At 37.2% G+C, this 20,053-nt stretch overlaps 1 protein-coding gene across 2 annotated transcripts in view; it reads left to right on the forward strand.

Annotated features, from left to right (window-relative positions):
* Positions 1–20,053, forward strand: part of TERT (telomerase reverse transcriptase) — a 235,059-nt gene that overhangs the window by 39,041 nt on the left and 175,965 nt on the right. The window contains exons 2-4 of one of the 2 annotated variants that reach the window (XM_089792665.1): positions 7,022–7,099; positions 7,394–7,513; positions 7,811–7,994. In XM_089792665.1, coding sequence (XP_089648791.1) covers positions 7,022–7,099; positions 7,394–7,513; positions 7,811–7,994 — 382 coding nt within the window. The remainder of the gene's footprint in view (positions 1–7,021; positions 7,100–7,393; positions 7,514–7,810; positions 7,995–20,053) is intronic. The other variant, XM_089792666.1, reaches the window with a different exon arrangement.

A 20,053-nucleotide genomic window follows, 5' to 3' on the forward strand; every position in this document is an offset into this window, starting at 1 on the left:
GCAATGTCCCCGTTTTGGTTGACATCGTTTTGCGTGCCGAATCAGTCTATCACGGACCCTCGTAGACTGGTGGTTGTGATGAGAGGGTCATTCTGGCGTTTATTTGAGGATTGGATGGCTTATTATGCTCTTGGATGTATTATTTTATCATTACTTTTTTTATATGCGGCCTACATGTTATAATTTTAAGTTGAGTTGCACTTTTTATTTTATAAAGTTATTTAGTTATAAAAGTGCATTATAATGAGTTTTTATAATGGATGCTTCTAGAAGTTCTTAGTAACTTCTTAGAAAAGTGAATAAATAGAGGGCTTGGCCTCTCATTTGCATGGATGGGATTTGATAATTCAACTACATTCTCTTTGAGCATTTGTGGCACCATCCAGGTCTGCAAATATTCAGCATAATCTTTGAGAACGATACCTCTCAAGAGATTGCATAACTGAGGAAGTGAAAGACCTTCTGAAGGGTTGCACTTTGGAAGTGGTATTCAACCATTTCAAGTTGAGCTTAATTTGTATACTCAGACTACCTGAGGGTTTGATTTCTTCGAAAAAAGCAGAACCGAAAAAAAGCAGGCCGAAAAAGCAAAGCGAAAAAGCAAATCCGAAAAAAAGAGCAAGTAGAAAAGCGCAGAATCGAAAAAGCAATCCGAAAAAGTAGGTCCGAAAAAGCAGCTCAAAAAAGCAATACGAAAAAGTAGATCCGAAAAAGCAATTCGAAAAAGCATTTCAAGTTGAGCTCCATTGAGTTTTCAGACTAGGGTTGAAAGTGAACATCTCTAGAGTCATTTTGGTGAAAAGATTGCATCATATTTGTTAGAAGGGTTTTGTAAAGTCTGGGACAATATTTATGCACAAATTTGATGCAGAACTGGTCATTTTCAAAGATCAGATTGGGAGCATATTTGGAGTCATAAATTCATCATACCTGGTTGAAATTCAAGCTGCCAATTTCTTTGCATTCCTAAGACCTGGGCGATTCAACCTATGCTTGATTTAGCACCATTTGGAGAAGGAAACAATCTATACTAAAATCAAACGGGGCCGTACAGGTACGATTGTACTTGCAAACTGTACAGTTGTTGGATTTGGGACAGATTAAGGTTGCAGCCTGATCACTGTATCTTCAGCATATAGACAACATTGTTGCATCATTCCCAGGTTCTTCTTTTAATTACAATTATCTGAATATATGTTGTATATGAGAGTTAAATGGATAAAGTCACTGCTGTATATGCGAGATGCATTTGTAAATGTCAATTGTTGTTCATGTGACAAGAAAGACTATGAATTTTGTCTCTGTTTGTACCCAGCTGCATAGGACATTGGTATATCTTGGATAGTGACACAAAAAGCATGTTTAATCCTTTGTAATCAGTCATGACAGTGCACTGTTAATTTAGTAGAAGACCATAAATTATTGGTAATCTGAAGTTGTAATTGATTGTAAGAGCAGCAACATCTTAATTGAATGCGTATATATATATTGGCACTGTTTGGGTATCATAGAGTAGGGTTAACAAATATTTCTTTCAGCATTTTATATCTCAGCAGTGTAGTTGATTGCTTGCCAAGTGTTTGATGAAATTGCTTAGCACATATTCAGTGTGTTACATTGCACAGTTCAGACTACATGCCAAGTGTTTGACGTAATTGCATAGTTCAGTGTTAGTAGTTTCTAGTGACCTTTGAGTAAGGGTCATTACAGAGAGGCAAATAAATTGATATATGATCATAATATATACACCTAGGAGTTTAAGAGTACTTTTAAGTTATTTGAAGATTTGGTAACAGAGCATAGAGTTCTATCTTGGCATGATGCAGATGGATAGACAATTGAGTGGGAAAGGTGGATAGGGATTTTCCATGCGATGTAGGAAAAGGCCTTGGGAGCAGCGAAGAATGACGATCTGGAGATGGCAAGGACCAACGAGCAGATTGAATGGATGATCGAGATGGAGATCAGGGCTTGCGAGGTGGTTGCTGACACAGACTTGCTCGAGGATGACAAATATCAGGAGCACATAGGATAGTGCAATGATTTTATTGAGGAATCGACATCAAATTCATCTCAATGAATAGTTTTCTCTTATAAAACTTGTTTTGCTTAATCAACAGTTGTTATTAGTTGGCTGATTATGATAGATTTTGTAAACAAAGGGTCAAGCCTTTTCATTTGTAACCAACTTGCTGTTTATAATTGTAAAGACCAAATTTTGATATGGACCATCATCATCATATATTTTTCATACATATATTTTATAGAGGAAGTTGATCCTTTTTACTTTGGATTGTGTCATCTGTATACACCAGCAACACATGTATTTGTGGTGAAATATTTCAACTTCAATACAAGGGTTTCATGAGCTTGATTGATTTTTTGGTGATATCATTTCTATCTCATACATTTTGTTTCCTTCGATCAAATCTCAAGTTTTCTTTAATTGATTTTTCAGTTGATTAAATGCAGCAAGTTGTTTCAGTATTTGTAAAACAATAATATTGTATTAATCGATCAATCTACATTATTATCTTATTGGGCTCTTCAGGGGATATAAATTCAATAAAGTGATAGCAATCTATCTTGAAGGGGTTTATTGTCTGTCTCTGAGAGTTACTTTAAACATTTTGAGTGATTGATAGAAAAATGATAGACTCCATCGATTAAGGCACTGGTCTTCGATTATTGTATTTAAATCTTCATGCTGATTGTAGAAAGGACATACATCCAAGTGACAAAGGTCGTCAAAATCCATTATACATTTATATATTACACCAACAAATATTTATGAACTTTTTAAATTCCTAAACACCCAAGTCTCACGAATTATCTGCTCTAAAAAGCCTCTAGGGTGTGAGGTATAGGTCTACCAGCCTTGGTTTTGCAGAGCCAGAATTGTAGAGGTTTGCATTCATTTGGAGTGGAACCTGTCAATTGGCAAATTGCTATGAGTTCCATAATTGGATCATCATTCCATAGGGAACCTAATTTGCTAATTTGGGCACCAACATACCACTAAATTCTCTCAATAAATCCCCTATCTTTTCAAGAATAGAAACATTCATTAATTCAATTGGAAAATTCATAAAATTGATACCTCAAAATGCCAAATCTATGGGGATTTTTAATAGATCAAAATCGGTCCTCTATTCAATAAAGGAAATGGAGAAACCTTTGATTATGAAAGATAACCATGATTAAAATTTATCCTTTATTTCTTTATTCAGACATTCTACAAAAATGAAACCATTTAGAAGCTCAGTAGTACACACCTCTCCTTTGTAGTGATTTGAAAGCCAAGAAGCCAGATTTAAATGGGAAAATAAAGTACCTTGCTAGAATGCCTCTAGTCCCAAATCGTGATAGTCTCACCATAGTCTCTCTGTTGTCTGATTGCTGATGATCAAATATTCAATACTTATGTCTTTAACAGGAATATAAGAAGGGCACAAGAATTGTTTTTCAGTTTATCCGCAAGGAGATTTTGCCTTATAGCCTTATCTCTATTTGTTAGGGTTTCATGATACAATCTCTCAGATTTAAAATATTTTGTCTTGTGAAAGTACAAACCCATTGGGCAAAAAAATTGGGGATTTTTGTTTTCATGTGTTAAAAAGCTGGGATGATCTTGATTAGATTTCCTGTGCTTGCGATGCTTGACCAAAATCCACCCTTCATCGTTGATGTTGGAAGATTGTCCAACTAGGTTTTCTGCATCAAAAACCTTTGGGATGTTGCCTTAAAAATCATTTGAGAAGTTATCCAGAGTTACGGAATTGAGTGGAGCCTTTCTTTGAAAAGCATATTTAGTCCTTTGAAAGTGAGCTGCTCTTCTCTTTTCCATGCAGACCATCTTGCATATTGCCGAATTCGCCGATCGACAATTGTATATATGAATTAGTAATATGTGATTAATACTAAATATTGTATTGGTATTATATTTATTGGAAAAATAAAACAAAAGATTTTAAACAGAGAGAAGGAACTTCTAGCTTAATTTTATTGAACAATAGATGCAAATTTATACAATAGCTTGACTCAACAACATTTCTAAATGACTGCTAATTAGAATGACAACAAACTACTTCATGATTGACAACACACACATAAACTTGACCGCTAATTGAAACTTATGGACACCTAACTCAACACATCTACAATAAGAACTTGATTCAAATTAAAATTCTTTCTCACACCTAAACTAGACTAATGCTGCTAGCAACTCAACAAGGTTTGCCACATGTGCAACAATTATTATTGACTACTATTGGAACATTAACTCCAACACCCCCCCTTAATGTGACAACTAAAGGAAACATTATGTAGAAATTATACTTTGAAAATATGTCACAGAGGAGTAAGAGTTTCTCATAGTTATGCAACTATCATCCTGCTTCGAAACACCATTGGACACACCATCTCCACATGAAATATCTCATAAAGGATGCCAAGCTTCTAGACTTTTAGATCGCTCCGAACTATTGGACATGCCATCTCTACATGGAATGCTTTATAACCCTCGTAAAGGTATAGCTTCTCCAATCCTATAGCACCTCAAACTATTTGAGCATCCATCTAACCTCTACTACATTCTTTCTTATTTTCAGAGCATAGACTTCTTCAAAATAAAACAAGATCTTCATTTTCAATGCTATCATCATCACTAATAACATCAGGCGATTCAGCATGAACAACTATATTTGCTGATCCTTTAATTTTACCTTTGAGAAGGTCATTTGCACATATTTTACAATTCATTGCAATATGTCCTACCTTTTTGCAATAGAAACATTCAATTTCATTCTCATCATACATTCTCTTTCACATATTGTTCTTTGAGTATAATGCATGAACGAGTTGAGTATTTTCTCTTGAATCTCCTATAACTGTTCTCTTTTCTTCAACCAAGAGTGCTGAAATCACCTCTTCTAAAGTCTGTGAAGACATTTGACTAAGAGTAAAAACAACATTGCTATATTTTGAAGCCAAACTATCTAGCAAGATAGCTTCAGCATCATATTTATCAATTACAACAAGCAAGTTGTTTGATTAGAGATCTCAAATTACTAATGTGATTAGACATAGTACTATCATCAGCCATTTTAAAACTAAATAGCTGCAACTTTAAAGAAAATTTTGCATTTGTTGTTTTTGCTCCAAACTACTTACTTAGTCCATCCCAAATTCGTTTAGATGATTTATCTAAATCAACATGATGTAGTTCTGAATTTGAAAGAGCAAAACCAATAATAGACTTAGCTTTCTCATCTCTGCTTTCCGAATCAATCTTCTTTTTAGCATTTGTAGGTACTATTTCAGTTCCATTAACGATGTCCCACAAACTTTTATTCATCAGCTGCATTTGCATTTTCACTTTCCATGTGTGAAAATTTTGACCATTATATTTTTCTACAAGTGTATCCATTTTCAGAATTTTTAAAATAAAAATATGAAGATGCCTTCCAATGTTGCACAACAACAAAATCTGCAGTAGCACAAGGTTTACATTCTCACAGCAGCAACTTCTTTTGAAACAGAGATGGCTTTGATACTATACTGGACAATTAGAACAAAAGATTTTAAACAGAGAGAAGAAACTTCTAGCTTAATTTTATTGAACAACAGATGCAAATTTATTCAATAGCTTGACTCAACAACATTCCTAAATGACTGCTAATTAGAATGATAACAAACTACTTCATGATTGACAACACACACATAAACTTGACAGCTAACTGAAACTTATGGACACCTAACTCAACACATCTATAATAAGAACTTGATTCAAATTAAACTCTTTGACTCACACCTAAACTAGACTAATGTAGCTAGCAACTCAACAAGGTTTGCCACATGTGCAACAATTATTATTGACTACTGTTGGAACATTAACTCCAAGAATATTTGTTTATTGTCAAATAATATTATATCGTTTTAATATACTATACTATAATTAATTTAATTTATTATTTCAAAGTAGGAACATCACAAGGAATCTTGAGGTTGTCTCATTTGATCACACAATTAGGTTATGAGCATACTTATTCAAGAGAGGATTGGATATTTAGTGTTTCACTTCGAAATACTAAGTATTCGATTCTGCATGTTGTAGTGGAACAAAACTCACATCAACACTTCTAGTCTCTGATTGTATAGCCAACATCACTTGTCTTTGGGTTTCCCTTTGAGGTCCCGTCAAAATTTATTTTCAGCCATCCTTGCTCCAGTTGAGTCCATTTCAAATAAATTCTTTTCCAGCTATAAGGGATTATTTGCTCTTGGCCCCTGAACGGGCCACTCGAGAAATAAATTATTCTTCATTATGACAACCAATTTTTTAAAATTTGTATTCTTTTATTCTTTATTTCTTTGCACACAAAAAAATGGGGGAGTACACTCTATTCCATTTGACTGCTAGTTCAAAGCAGACAGTGTGAGCTGCAATATTTTGCAGCTTGCCTAAACAGCAGGCATCTTTTCAAAGTCTGTTCGACCCACTAAATTCATCAAGATTAAAGATAAGGTTGATGTGGTTTGTTATGTGATCATAAAGGTAGGGTATTATAATATATGTATGAACGTACTTGGAAACGAGTGTTATGAGATAGTTGATATTCATCAATCTTCTTACACTTATGAGTCTGTTGAATACAATAAATGGAATGCAGATTTGAGCATAGTTTGAAGTATTGCTGACTCCCCCTATTCCCCCCCCCCCCCCCTCTCTCTCTCTCTCTCTCATTTGGTGTTAGGTTCTATTTCTTCCATTATAATTATCATGTTCAGATAAAAAATTAAGTTAGAAAAATACGATAGGATGATAATCGACATTCTGTACAAACTTTCAAAAAAATTTAAATCCATACATTAATTGGAAATGTACATTACTTCGCTTATGTTATCTTCGGTTAAGCATATGAAGTTTAAACATTAAAGAATTATGGAACATTTCCCTTACGTAAATCACAAAAATAATTTATATTCTAGACATAGCATTGAGATAACCTTTTGGTTTCAGATAATTGAGAGGGCTATAGAACTTCAATTTCGCCAAGCAGCAAGGCCTCTCAATGTAATTTGTTTCGGTTATGGACAGGTAAATGATCTACAACCACCCTATTTATAGCAGGCTAGCATAATCTGTTTCAACTGCTGAAAGTATTTCTGTTACAAATTTAAGTGCTAGTCTAGTAAAACTATTGATTGCTTGAGCTGAATTTATCTACAAACATGTTGGATTGCTTTAAGTCATTTGTTAAAAAATGTTGAAGGCATATCTATGAAATTTTAGTAGGTTGGAGGAGCAATTTCATGTCACACTTTTTCTTTCAAACTTTTGTTTCTATTAGGTTACTTGACAAGCAAAGTGGTTTAATGGTTTATAATTCAGCTTCATCCAAGTCACGCTGAAATGGCTTCTACATCTACACTTTATGGTTTAGAATCGACTAATTCCAACTCCGCTATAAAAATTCTCAATTCTGAAGCTTGGGTGGCTCTTTTATCTAGGGTAAGAAATCACATTTTTAAATTTAAAACTTAGATTATTAATTTGTGTTCTTACTTTATCTGTTCTATATTATTATATTCTTTGTGTGAATTATTTTCTAAATGCATCTATGATCTTGGCCTGCACAGTGATTGATCTTTCTAAATTAATTTTAATTCCTTTGGCAATCTATATAGCACCTCCATGAGGCAATTTTATGTACCATCAGACTGTATGTTTGTTATCCATAGGATATACTCTTGTAAGTTCCTTTGTGCATAGTTGACATCATTAAGAAATAACTAATTTAAAATGCAGGTGGGAGATATGTTCATGCTTCATTTGCTTATGTGCCTGTCAATATTTTATCCTCTTCCCAGTAATTCCTATGTGCAAATTGTGGGAGTTCCAATCAGCAGCTTGGTTTCATCCTCTCAGTCTCATGAATTACTGCAAATTGAGCCTGTATGCCATGATGCCACTGAAACAGGCAAAAATTCTGGTTAGTTTAACTGTTTTTACCGTTTTTGGTCTTTCTATTATCTTTTCATCTGTTTATCTGCAAGGTTACATTAGTTGTAACTATCCAGTGTCACATTAGTTGTAGGCAAGGAATATTTGAATGCTAGTTTTGGGATATACCACTTTCAGTTGGTTCAAAATTCTCATAATGGCCTATCCATTCTTATACTGCTAATTAGTTACTTTATTAAAGTGTATTTGCATTCTTGATGCTTCTGGCTGAAAAATGGACACACAATCACAATCCAGGAGCATCAAGAATACTATTATGGATTGTGGAAACCTACTAGCTGTGAGTGTATTTGCATGTTTATACCATATGCCTTGATGGACAATGAATTTTTTTTTTTTTTTTTTTTCCATTTTGTAATGTACTTTTACAGGTAATTTAATATAACTTGCCTTTCAATATATATTACATATATTAGCATTCTAATCTGTACTTTTTAGTGCAACACAAAAAATAAATAAATGTGCTATAGGTCCACTCCTTCAATTATAATGTGAAACTTAGTAGTGTACCTTTTCGGTCCATTCCAACATTATTGAAAAGTTCAATTTTTTTGGGAAAGTGCCAAATCTTTATTGGAAATAAATTTTCCAGATGCAATTATAATATTTGGAAGCTCTGCACACATCATAGAGAAGTTTGTTATTTGGAAAGCACAGATTTTTATAATGTTTGATATCGTGAAAGCTTAAGAATATTATGGGGAGGTTGGAATTCATATTTTGTCTGTTTTGTTTTTTCTGTAACTTTGGTGTTTGTGTGGAAAATAATTAAATGTTAAGTTGGTCTAAAGTGAAAAAATAATGACAACTTATGTAAATACTTGGCTCCAACATTTGGCAAAGTTTTGCAATTTTTTCAATGTTTAATGGATAGGCATATTGTCAAATATTTCATATGCTGTCTCAAAGAAGTGATTTCTGATTTCAATTTTTGTGATGATTGATTGAAGATATTTGCAATCCAATACTCCAATATAACATTCGTAAATGTAATATTCATTAACAACATGAGTACCAATTTCAAATAAGCAACTGATTGATAATAATCTGCTCTAATAATGTGAAGAAGTAAAGAGGTAAATAAAAGGCTTTATTTAAGAGCTGATAACGGTGATTAATGAGAAGACACCAAAATCCTTCAGATTGACCCAGCAGTTCCTTGGCAAGCTGATAGTGATCTCTTCCCACTTGCACAGCACCTATAAAAACTTCCCAATTGCGCATGGCCCTTCAAAGTGAGTTATTGTTTCATAGTTAACTGTTACATCTACTTGATTAAGTGCAGAAGTGCTGGATTTTAAGGTGAAATACAGAGTTTACAACCTTTCAACTCCCTTGCAATTAGAACAGGACTATTTGTGCAAGCCCACAAACACCTTGCGCGAATGCAACATGAAGATATAGATAGAAAATTCTCATTAGGACTCCATGCCATTTATAGATTGATGCCCTTATGCTCAGAAATTCCTAGTGCTTCAAACGTCTTTTGATTTAAAGGCTATGGCAGACTCCTTTAAGATGACAACTTCCCTCGTTTTTTATAGCTCTGCCAAAATCTGGCAACTTGGATTTGACTTCCATATATAGTGCTAACATCACGAGGGTCCTACATGTGCCCTATTTGATCTAATGATATTCATCTTCGAGACCTTTCCTACCTTTGAATGGAGCGATTAAATGTAGACTGGCCTTTTTTGCGATCACTTGATACAATAAATTCCTCATGCCTAACATTAATTATTTTCACTCCAATGTACAAGGAGGTAGATGCCTTTAATTTCTAATGATTAATTTCAAGGGCCACAACTATGTAAAATTCCCACTGGTTGGTATAATCGCATGATCCTCTTCAGAAATGAATTGGTTTTCTTCTAAAGATCACAAATAGTGCATTTGTGAAACCTGAATTTAACATGTACTCCACAAATTTATCATTAGCTTTGCTAATCTGTGATGTCTCCAGAGTGGGCCCCTAATGGAAGGTGACGTAGGTCTGTTCGTGCAGTTTGTCGCCACCACGTGTCCGGGGTCCTCACTAGCGAGGCTGTCCTAGGGTTGCCCTCTTAACGCGGAGAGGTGCCGTTTACTAATAGTCCGGGCTTTTGGTGCAATGACCTGTACCAATAGGCCAGTGGATTGATCAAATTGTGGAGATTGAATGCTGAAGATGATATGATGAAAGTGCAACTCCAACTGAAACTCCAAACCAGCAATTAAGCACAAGTGAAAGGACTGAAATATCCTTCCCACAGCTGCAATAATTCAGGTGATCTTTCACACCCTCAAAATTGCGTACCAATTGAGAGTTTTCGTTCTCAATGGCCAATTGTGACTACTTGCAGAAACCCTAGGCTCCACAACGCACATCAGCAAAAAGAAATAATAAATCTCAATGATAGGCAATGAGCCCTCAATGCCTATTTATTCTTTTTTCCTTGATAGGTCGGCCTCCCTTTTTAATTTTTCTCCGCTTCTTCCAGCAACCTCTAGAAGATTTTTTTTATTTAATTTATAAAGTTACCTTGTAATATATATTTTTTAATTGATAACTTTATAATTAATTCCTCCAAAAAAATGGGACATTATAGGTCCGCCCCTCCTAAAATTGCTTGGCCTCAAGCAATCTTAATGCTGGATGTTGCAAAATCGCTTCTCCCTCCCAAGTAGCATCTTCAATAGGTAAATCTTTCCACTTAACTAGATACTCTTTGATTACTCTCCTACGAAGCTGCTTCTCTCTACTATCCAGAATGGATTTTGGCACTAAGATCAATTTCCCCTCATCATCCAAGAGAGGTAATACTGCAGAAGGCATCACATTCTGACCCAATGCCTTTTTGAGGCGTGATACATGAAACACATTGTGCACTCTACTATCTGTGAGAAGCTCCAACTCATAAGCCACCTCACCAACTCGTTTGATGATCTTGAATGGTCCATAATAGCGTGGCTTGAGTTTCTCTGTACCACTCTTCTTGAGAGTGGACTGCTTATATGGCTGCAACACGAGGTAAACCATATCATTTACCTCAAAACTACGCTCAGTCCTCTTCTTGTCTGCATACTGTTTTTGCTAGTTCTGAGCTCTAGCAATGTTGTCTCTGAGTGTAGCAACTATATCCTTACTTTCCTGTAATAGTTCACCTGCATGGGGTACTTGACTGTCTCCCAACAACAAATCTAAGAAACTAGGTGCCTCATAACCGTAAAGTGCCATGAAGGGTGTCATTTGTATAGTCATATGATATGTAGTATTGTAACAATACTCACAGAGATATATCCATCTGACCCAAGCTCGCTGTTGCTCTGCCACATAATTCCTCAAATACCCTTCCACACATTTGTTTACAATCTTTGTTTGACCATCAGTTTGTGGGTGATAACTGGTACTAGGTGTAAGCTCAGTGCCGCACAACCGAAATATCTCTTGCCAAAAGTGACTCATGAAGCGGCTGTCCCTGTCACTCACAATGCTCCGAGGCATACCGTGTAATCTAAAATCTCCCTGAAGAAGACCTTTGCTACCTGAGTTGCTGAGTATGTAGTAGTGATAAGGAAGAAGTGAGCATATTTTGTCAGCCTATCCACCACCACATAGATACAATCGCGCCTTTGGGCCCTGGGCAAGCCCGTAATAAAATCCATGGAGATGCACTCCCACTTCCTGTCAGGAATAGGAAGTGGCTGTAGGAGCCCTGCTGGATAAGTGTGCTCTTGTTTGTTCTGCTGGCAAACATGACACTCACGCACATACTGCAAAACATTAGCCTTAAGTCCCTTCCAAGTGAACCGTTCCTGTACTAACCTGTAAGTCTTGAAATACCCAGGATGGCTTGCTGTAGCTGAATTATGGAATGCTCTCAAAATCAACTGCTTCACTTTCGATCTTGGGACTAAGTAAATCCTGTTCTTGTAAATGATCAAATCATCTATGAGAGTGTATCTGGTGTCGATTGTTGTCCCCTCCACTATAGCAAAGGCCCACATGTCTTTGGCATATTTTGCTACAATCAAGTGTCGCCAATCCTTTGATATCTGAATCATAGAAGTGATGTGCGGCCTACGGGATAAAGCATCTGCAACAATATTTTGTGTCCTCTTAACATATGTGATATCAAAATCATATGATTGTAACTTACCCACTTCTGCTGACAATCATTCAGGGCCTGCTGTCCCGAAAAGTGCTTCAAACTATTATGATCAGTTTTAATACAAAATTTGCTGCCCACAAGATACTGTCTGAATTTGGCCATGGCATGCATGATGGCCAACATCTCCTTATCATATATGCTGAATGATCTCGCAGCCCCTCTGAGTTTCCTACTCTCATAAGCTATAGGATGCTTGTCCTGCATGAGTACAACACCAACTTCCTCTCTAGAAGTATCACATTGAAGCCCAAATGGCTTTGTGAAATCAGGTAATGCTAATACTGGGCAGGTAGTTATTATTTCCTTGAACTGCATAAAACACTCCTGTGCCTCCCGAGTCCACACAAATGCCCCTTTCTTCAGCAAATCTATCATGGGCACTGCATGTCGTGAGTAGCCACTAACAAACCTGTGATAGAATCCACATAGACCAAGGAACCCTCTTAACTATGTAAGGTTCTCTGGTGGTGGCCAATCAACAATAGCACCGATCTTTTCAGGATCCATTCGCACTCCTTCCACACTAATGATGTGTCCAAGATACAACAATTTTGTCATCCCCAAATCACATTTGGACTCCTTGGCATACAAGGACTCACTCTGTAAAATGCTTAATACTGTCTCCAAGTCCTCTAAATGTTCCTGCCATGTCCTGCTATAGATCAAAATATCATCAAAGAACACTAGCACAAATTTTCTCAACTGATGGTGGAAGACCTTGTTCATGGTGGACTGAAAAGTGGCAGGTGCATTAGTCAAACCAAAAGGCATGACTACAAACTCGAAATGCCCGTAATGACATCTAAAAGCAGTTTTTTCAATATCCTGCTCTCGAACTCTGATCTGGTGATAGCCTGATCTCAAATCAATTTTTGTGAAATAACAAGCCCCATGCAATTCGTCTATCAACTCATCGATGTGTGGGATGGGATACTTGTTCTTTATAGTTCTTTTATTCAACACCCTGTAATCAATACACATTCGTAGAGTACCATCCTTCTTTTTTACCAAAACAACAGAAGATGCAAAGGGTGACTTACTTGGTCTGATGTGTCCCATTGCTAGCAACTCGTTGATGGTCCTCTCGATCTCATCTTTGAGTCGTTTTGGGTGCCGGTATGGTGTGATCATGACAGGCTTAGCACCTTCCTCCAACTCGATAATGTGCTCAATACCTCTGTCTGGTGGCCTGCCTGATGGAATCTCACTGAATACCTTCCCATACTTGATTCTCAATTTCTGAATATCTGGATGATATTCAGTCTTATGTTGCCCCTCCTGGGTAGGCATCAAAGCGCATATTGCCGCCCACTCTATGTTATTATGTTTGGCTAATCTCTCCAACCACCTAAATGAGATAGTCCTGACATCACCATTACGGATAGCCTTCAGCACATGAGTCCTGCCATCCACCACGAATCGTATCTCCATATCCTCCAATCTCAGGGTAACCTCCTTCAAAGAATGTAGCCATTGCATCCCAAGTACTATGTCCATGTCACCCATGTTGACCACTTGATAGTCCGCCTTAAACTCATAGTTGTTCAGGCGCAAAGGTAGATCTCGCACCGTCCTATCACAACGAAGAGTATATCCATCAGCTACCTTAACTCTTAGTCCCTCGAACTCCTCAGTAATGAGTCCACGCCTCTCCACAAATCGTGCATCAATGAAATTATGCGTGGCACCTGTATCCAACAGAGTAATAATCTTTTGTCCTGCCAAGACTCCTCGAAATCTGAAAGATCCCTCTCTTTGAATACTAGACAGACGTACCTCCTGTAAATGTATCTCTGGAGCCTCTTTTTTCTCAGCACTATCTACCTCTTGTTCACCCTCTGCCTCATCAAGATCCTCATCATGGTGCTCTGAGATATCTGAATCTGAACCTTCGTAATAAGCCCACATCACCCGGTTAATCATGACCAAACTCATAGGAACCTTTGCAAAAGAAGCATAGCTTCTTCCTACGCAGGTCATTAAGTGTTTCCTTATCCCAAGCTGCAGCTAGCTTGTCTTTTGAGTCACTAACCTTCTCTTTACCCTTGCTGAATTCCCCTTTGTTATCTCTAAATGATGAAGAACTCTTTGAACTAAACCGGTTTGCTGGAGCTACAAGTTCCATACTGCAGGCTTTCTTCATGGCTTCCTGTAATGTAGGAGGATCAAAGGCCTTTACCCACCCCTTGAGTGGTTCAGTTAATCCCTCTGTGAATAAAATAACTAGCCTCCTTTCTGAAATGTCAGGCACCATCACTGCAAGCTTTTGGAAGTCATTGATAAATTGTTCTAAGCCTCCTGACTGTCTCAATTGGGCTAACTCTCGGAAATAAACTTTAGGATTTTTTTTATCAAACCTTTCTATCAATCTATCCACAAACTCCTGATAAGTGGTTACCTGATTGTGTTGCAATGTGATCATGCCATGTGTCCACCAATCATGTGCTGCCCCATCTAAGTGTAAAGTGGCATACTTGAGTGCTTCAAATTGTGTCATTGTCTTCAAAGATAGGAAAGTATCCACCTTATGAATCTAAGCACGAGTAGTCATTTTTCCACTGCCATCAAATGTGGGTAATACCAACTTGTTGGTGACCTGTTGCAACTCACTGTGTTTATCTACTTGCTTCTGCCTGCCAACTCTATAGTTCAGGTACTTGTCAAATGTCCATCCATCCTGTACATATTCTGGTAATGAATCCTACTCATTCCTCGCTTGTCGGAGTTCATCTACAATATCTGTTACCATGGCATCAGGTGTGTGTGCTGGAGTTTCTTCTCTGAATGTAGGACATGTGGGTCTGTCAGCTGTTCCAGGCCGTGTCCTATGTTGTGATCTTGCTATGCTCCTATCATCCTGGTCATTATTATGATTATTCCTCCTATTTTCCCCAATCAAATGTTGCATCATAACCATCATTGCCTGTGTACTTGCCTCTATTGACTGTAGAAGCCTCTCCTGTTGCTGTAAAGTCTCACCATCTCACACACTTCTGGATGGGCTTTGAGAATGTCTCCCAGCCATATTCTCAGTTATGTTGGTTCTTTTGTAAACTAAATTAAATGGTGGCCGGGTAACCCTATCAGGCTGGCAGGAAACCACTCTGATACCACTGTAATGACCCGTACCAACAGGCCACTGGATTGATCAAATGGTGGAGATTGAATGTTGAAGATGATATGATGAAAGTGCAACTCCAACTAAAACTCCAAACCATCAATTAAGCACAAGTGAAAGGACTGAAATATCCTTCCCATAGCTGCAATAATTCAGGTGATCTTTCGCACCCTCAAAATTGCGTACCAATTGAGAGTTTTCATTCTCAATGGCCAATTGTGACTACTTGTAGAAACCCTAGGCTCCACAACGCACATCAGCAAAAAGAAATAATAAATCTCGATGATAGGCAATGAGCCCTCAATGCCTATTTATTCTTTTTTCCTTGATAGGTTGGCCTCCCTTTTTAATTTTTCTCCGCTTTTAATTTTTCTCCGCTTCTTCCAGCAACCTCTAGAAGATTTTTTTTATTTAATTTATAAAGTTACCTTGTAATATATATTTTTTAATTGATAACTTCATAATTAATTCCTCCAAAAAAATGGGACATTACATAATCTTGATAAATTTCCAATTTGAGGAATTTTGCAAACTCGGAAAGAAATAAACCGATTTAATTCTATAAATTTTCAAACCCTCAGCAGAATGAGAACTTCTGGATGAAAGCCTTAAAACAATATTGGAGGGTTTTTGCCCCAAAATCCCAAATCTTCAGCATGTTGTCAATTCTTGGCTAGAACTGCACTGTTTTTCAGGTTTTCATCCCTCTTGTGAGAAATTTGGCCACAGGCATAAATCTCCAAGAGAGAAGATAAACACATTGCAGAATGAATCCTTTTGCCTCAACCTTCTTTTATAATGTTCTATAGAACCTTCTAGAATTCTAAGATCACTTAAAATAATTTTTTAAAAATTCTTTTTCAGAAATGAATTGGTTTTCTTTTAAAGATCACATCTAGTGCATTTGTCAAACCTAAATTTTTCGTGTACTCCACAAATTTATCATTAGCTTGCTAATCTCGAGAAATTTTCAATTTGTGGAATTCTGCAAAATTAACCGATTTAATTCTACAATTTTCCAAACCTTCAGCACAATGAGAACTTCTGGATGGAAGCCTTCAAACAATATTTGAGGGTTTTTGTTCCCACATCCCAAATCTTCAGCATGTTGTCGTTTCCTTGCTAGAAGCACATTGCTTTTCAGGTTTTCATCCCTCTTGTGAGAAATTTGGCCATAGGCATAAATCTCCAAAAGAGAAGATAAACACTGCAGAATGAATCCTTTTGCCTAAACCTTCTTTTATTATGTTCTATAGAACCTTCTGAAATTATAAGATCACTTAAAATAATTTTTTTTTGATGGGCAATGGGACGAAGCCGAGATTAATTAATATTAGTTGTTGAGCTTGAGTAGACTCAAACCCAAGACCTCCCAGATTAGAGGCTCACAACTTACTGTTGTGTTTAGTTGTTGCCTCACTTCAAATAAAATATTATTCTTTAAAACCCATTCAATTTAATAATGAAATACTTGTTGCTTTTTATTAAGAAATATAAAATTATTTTGAGCAATTAAATATTAAATTGTTAAATTAATTAGATTGCTCGTAAAGGGAACATCATAGTCCTCCCTTCCTAGAATGAGTGACCTCTCAAGAAATCTTGGTGCTTCACTTCTGTGAGCATTGCCTAGATCCAATGAGTGCTAAGTGTTCCATTTATTATCATGAGAGATGGATTCATGTTGAATCACTACTCATGAAATATGGGTCAATGAGTTTGACTTGAAAACTACACAGTTAAATCTGTAATGTCCCCGTCATAAAATAAATGTATTTAATTAATCTGTAACGGACCGATTGTTTTAATTTATCTTGGACCCATATTTATTTTGTCTTCGTAGTTTGTGTCGCCATCAGCGATCTTTGTGTACCCTCAGAAAGTTTCCCGATGGGTATTTAAGCACAACTTGTAGGTAGTTTGTAGGGATGCTTTTTGGATTATATCTCTCTGTACTGCGGATTCCTGTTGGAGTTCGGCATTGTTCGCTATTTCGGAAGTGAAAGATCTTCCCTATTTGGCTTGTGCGGTTTTGGTGGGATTCATCCCTCACCCTATTCTATTGGTGTTTGTGTCTGTGTAGCTGGCAAATTGGAGATTCAATTGTATGTGAAAATATCAGCAATCTGTTGGTGAATCTTTTGGCTTTGCATTTGCAATTTGTTTGTCATATTCTGCATTTCAAGTAATATTGTCAATTTATCTTGCATCTTCCATCTCCATCTAAGCACGTGGGGCATTTCAGACATCCTGTACACCTTTCTGTATGGCTCCTTGGGCCATCTGCATACCACCTCCGTACACCTTATTTTTCACCCATTGTACGGCTAGCTTAGTCACCGTACGGCCAAAAAATCTCACTCACTGTACGGTAAGCTTCCCTCACAATACAAATTCCTCCTTGCAACATCTCGTATAGTTCCTGATCTCTCGTACGATCATTTCACTATTCCGTACGGCCTTTCTTGGTGTACCGTATGGCTTCTCTTGCTTGCTAACTGGCAACGTACGGACTTAGTCTGTGTTCTATCCAGGCAAGGTAATCCGTATTGTCTCCACTACATGCTTGCACGATACAGCCTCCACAACCAACAGCTATTCTATACGGACTTCACCTCCAAACACCCTATTGTACGACATTTCACCTGTGGATTTTTGGACTGCCTGTAGACATCACCGTACAGATCTGTCAATAGGAGTTAGAAAGGGCATCAGAACGTTACAAAATCCTGGCAGCAATATCACAATTTGACTTGCTGTGGAAATTATCTCCGACTTATCAATTGATGAGCTTAAGGGGCTTTCTAATGAATGGTTCATAAGGCACAACACTTGGTGATGGTTTTGCAAATGGGGTTGCAAGCAGAGTGGGTTTAACCATGTAGGAAACTCTATAGATAAGCACGCTTAAGCTGGAGTAATATTGGGATGGGTGACCTCTCGGGAAGTCCTTGTGCTTTATCTCTGTATTCCTTCGGACATTCATTTTCCTCTTCTTTCTCACCTTCATCGACCCTTAACATATTACAGCTCGGAAAGAGTTCGTAGTCCTCTATCTGCCAATGGAGTAGGCCGTTCACTGAGTCCAAGTCATCATCATTAGACTCTCCTTCCAATCTCAATACTCCCTCTTCATTAAGTTCCATTCTCTTATTCCCCTCGTCATCCCCTCCACCTTCGCCTTCAGAATCCGATGACGCTGCCTTCTCACCTACCATTTGTGTGTGCAGGTCAATTATAAATCTTTTGCCTCCGTGCTCCATTGATAGGGTATTCTTCTTCTAGTCATGCTTAACCCTTGCTTGTACAAGCATTCCTCGGCCCAAAATGGCATCATGTCCTCTCCTCTTCAGCGGGATGACGAAATCGAGTAGGAACGACTGTGTTCCAATAGTCACTGGTTGTGTCATTAGGATCCCGAGAGGTTTAATGCCGTGTTAGTAATTGGAACGTAGGTGGTCACAACGTTGGCTGTCCCAACTTCTTCCAGGTATCTTTTGGTAAGATGTTTACCCCGGAACCTCCGTCCACAATTGTGTTTGAGAGGACCGTTCCTAATATACCCATCTCTATGACTGCCAGATGCTGTCCAGATGTGAGTGCTAGTTGCATTGGGTCCGCTGCACTTGCTCCACTTTCCTTCTCCCTTCTGTGTTCTGGTAATTTAGCAGTTGGAGCGATGTTTGTGAGTGCCGATCGAAGTTGAGGCATTGTGAGCAACAGATTGTTTATTTTGACTAGTACTTCAGTTTGTAATATCTGCCTTATAATGTTCTGTTCTGCGCAGTTCCTCATAGAGGTACCCATAGTATCCTTTATTTGTGCTTTTTCTGCCTGCATCTGTTGAAACTAGAGCCCAGAAATCCATGAAAATAATGAGACATAATAAAGAGACAAAACTAGAAAAGAGAACACTAGAAATATCTTGGGAAAACCCTTCGAGAATGAAGGGAAAAACCCAGCCACACAACAAAATATATCTTTATTGATAATAAAAGTTCAAGTGTACAATGCTTATTGCTTGATGCGAATATATAACAATAGAAGAGACTCTTCATATTCTAACCGAAGATCTCGAGTTTCTCTTAACTCCTATAATTAAATATGACTCTTCGAATATTCATGCCTCAATGCATGTGAATGACACATGTCAATTACATTTATAATATTACAAATTAAACTTTAAGTGTCCTTCTCAGCTGAAGGTGACAATAACGATAATAACGTTCATATTTCCAGAGATAAAGATCTCTATCACAGCTACCATCTTCAACACTCCCTCTTAGCCAGAGAGAGATCTTTAGCTGAACAATCACACAAGACTGCAACCAAAATGTTAATGATGAAATCTTATCCCATATATCCTATAAGATTCATGAATAACAATCAATCACATTCATTGAATTGCTCAACATGAAACTTTGTAACATTTAATCTCATTCATGGAATCTCTCAACATGAAAAACCTGTAACAATCACTCAACATGAAAAGATTTGCAAGACTCACAGCTAAGCCTTTGTTCACAAACTCTCTCAACGTGAACTATAATGGAATCTCTCAATATGACATCAACTCCTATCACAGAATCTCTCAACATGATGACATCATGGACTCTCTCAACATGATGTTCACTATTGCATAGTGAAAGAGTTATCATAGCTGAGCTTACAATCTCATTTATTCACACAAAAATAGAAACATGCATAAAACAAGACTTAGTTCCATTTAAGTCTCAAATTTTACAGATATCACAATCA

The sequence above is a fragment of the Cupressus sempervirens genome, chromosome 7 (genome assembly GCF_028749045.1).
Source record: "Cupressus sempervirens isolate cs-2001-9-10 chromosome 7, ASM2874904v1, whole genome shotgun sequence".
NCBI classification, from domain to species: domain Eukaryota; kingdom Viridiplantae; phylum Streptophyta; class Pinopsida; order Cupressales; family Cupressaceae; genus Cupressus; species Cupressus sempervirens.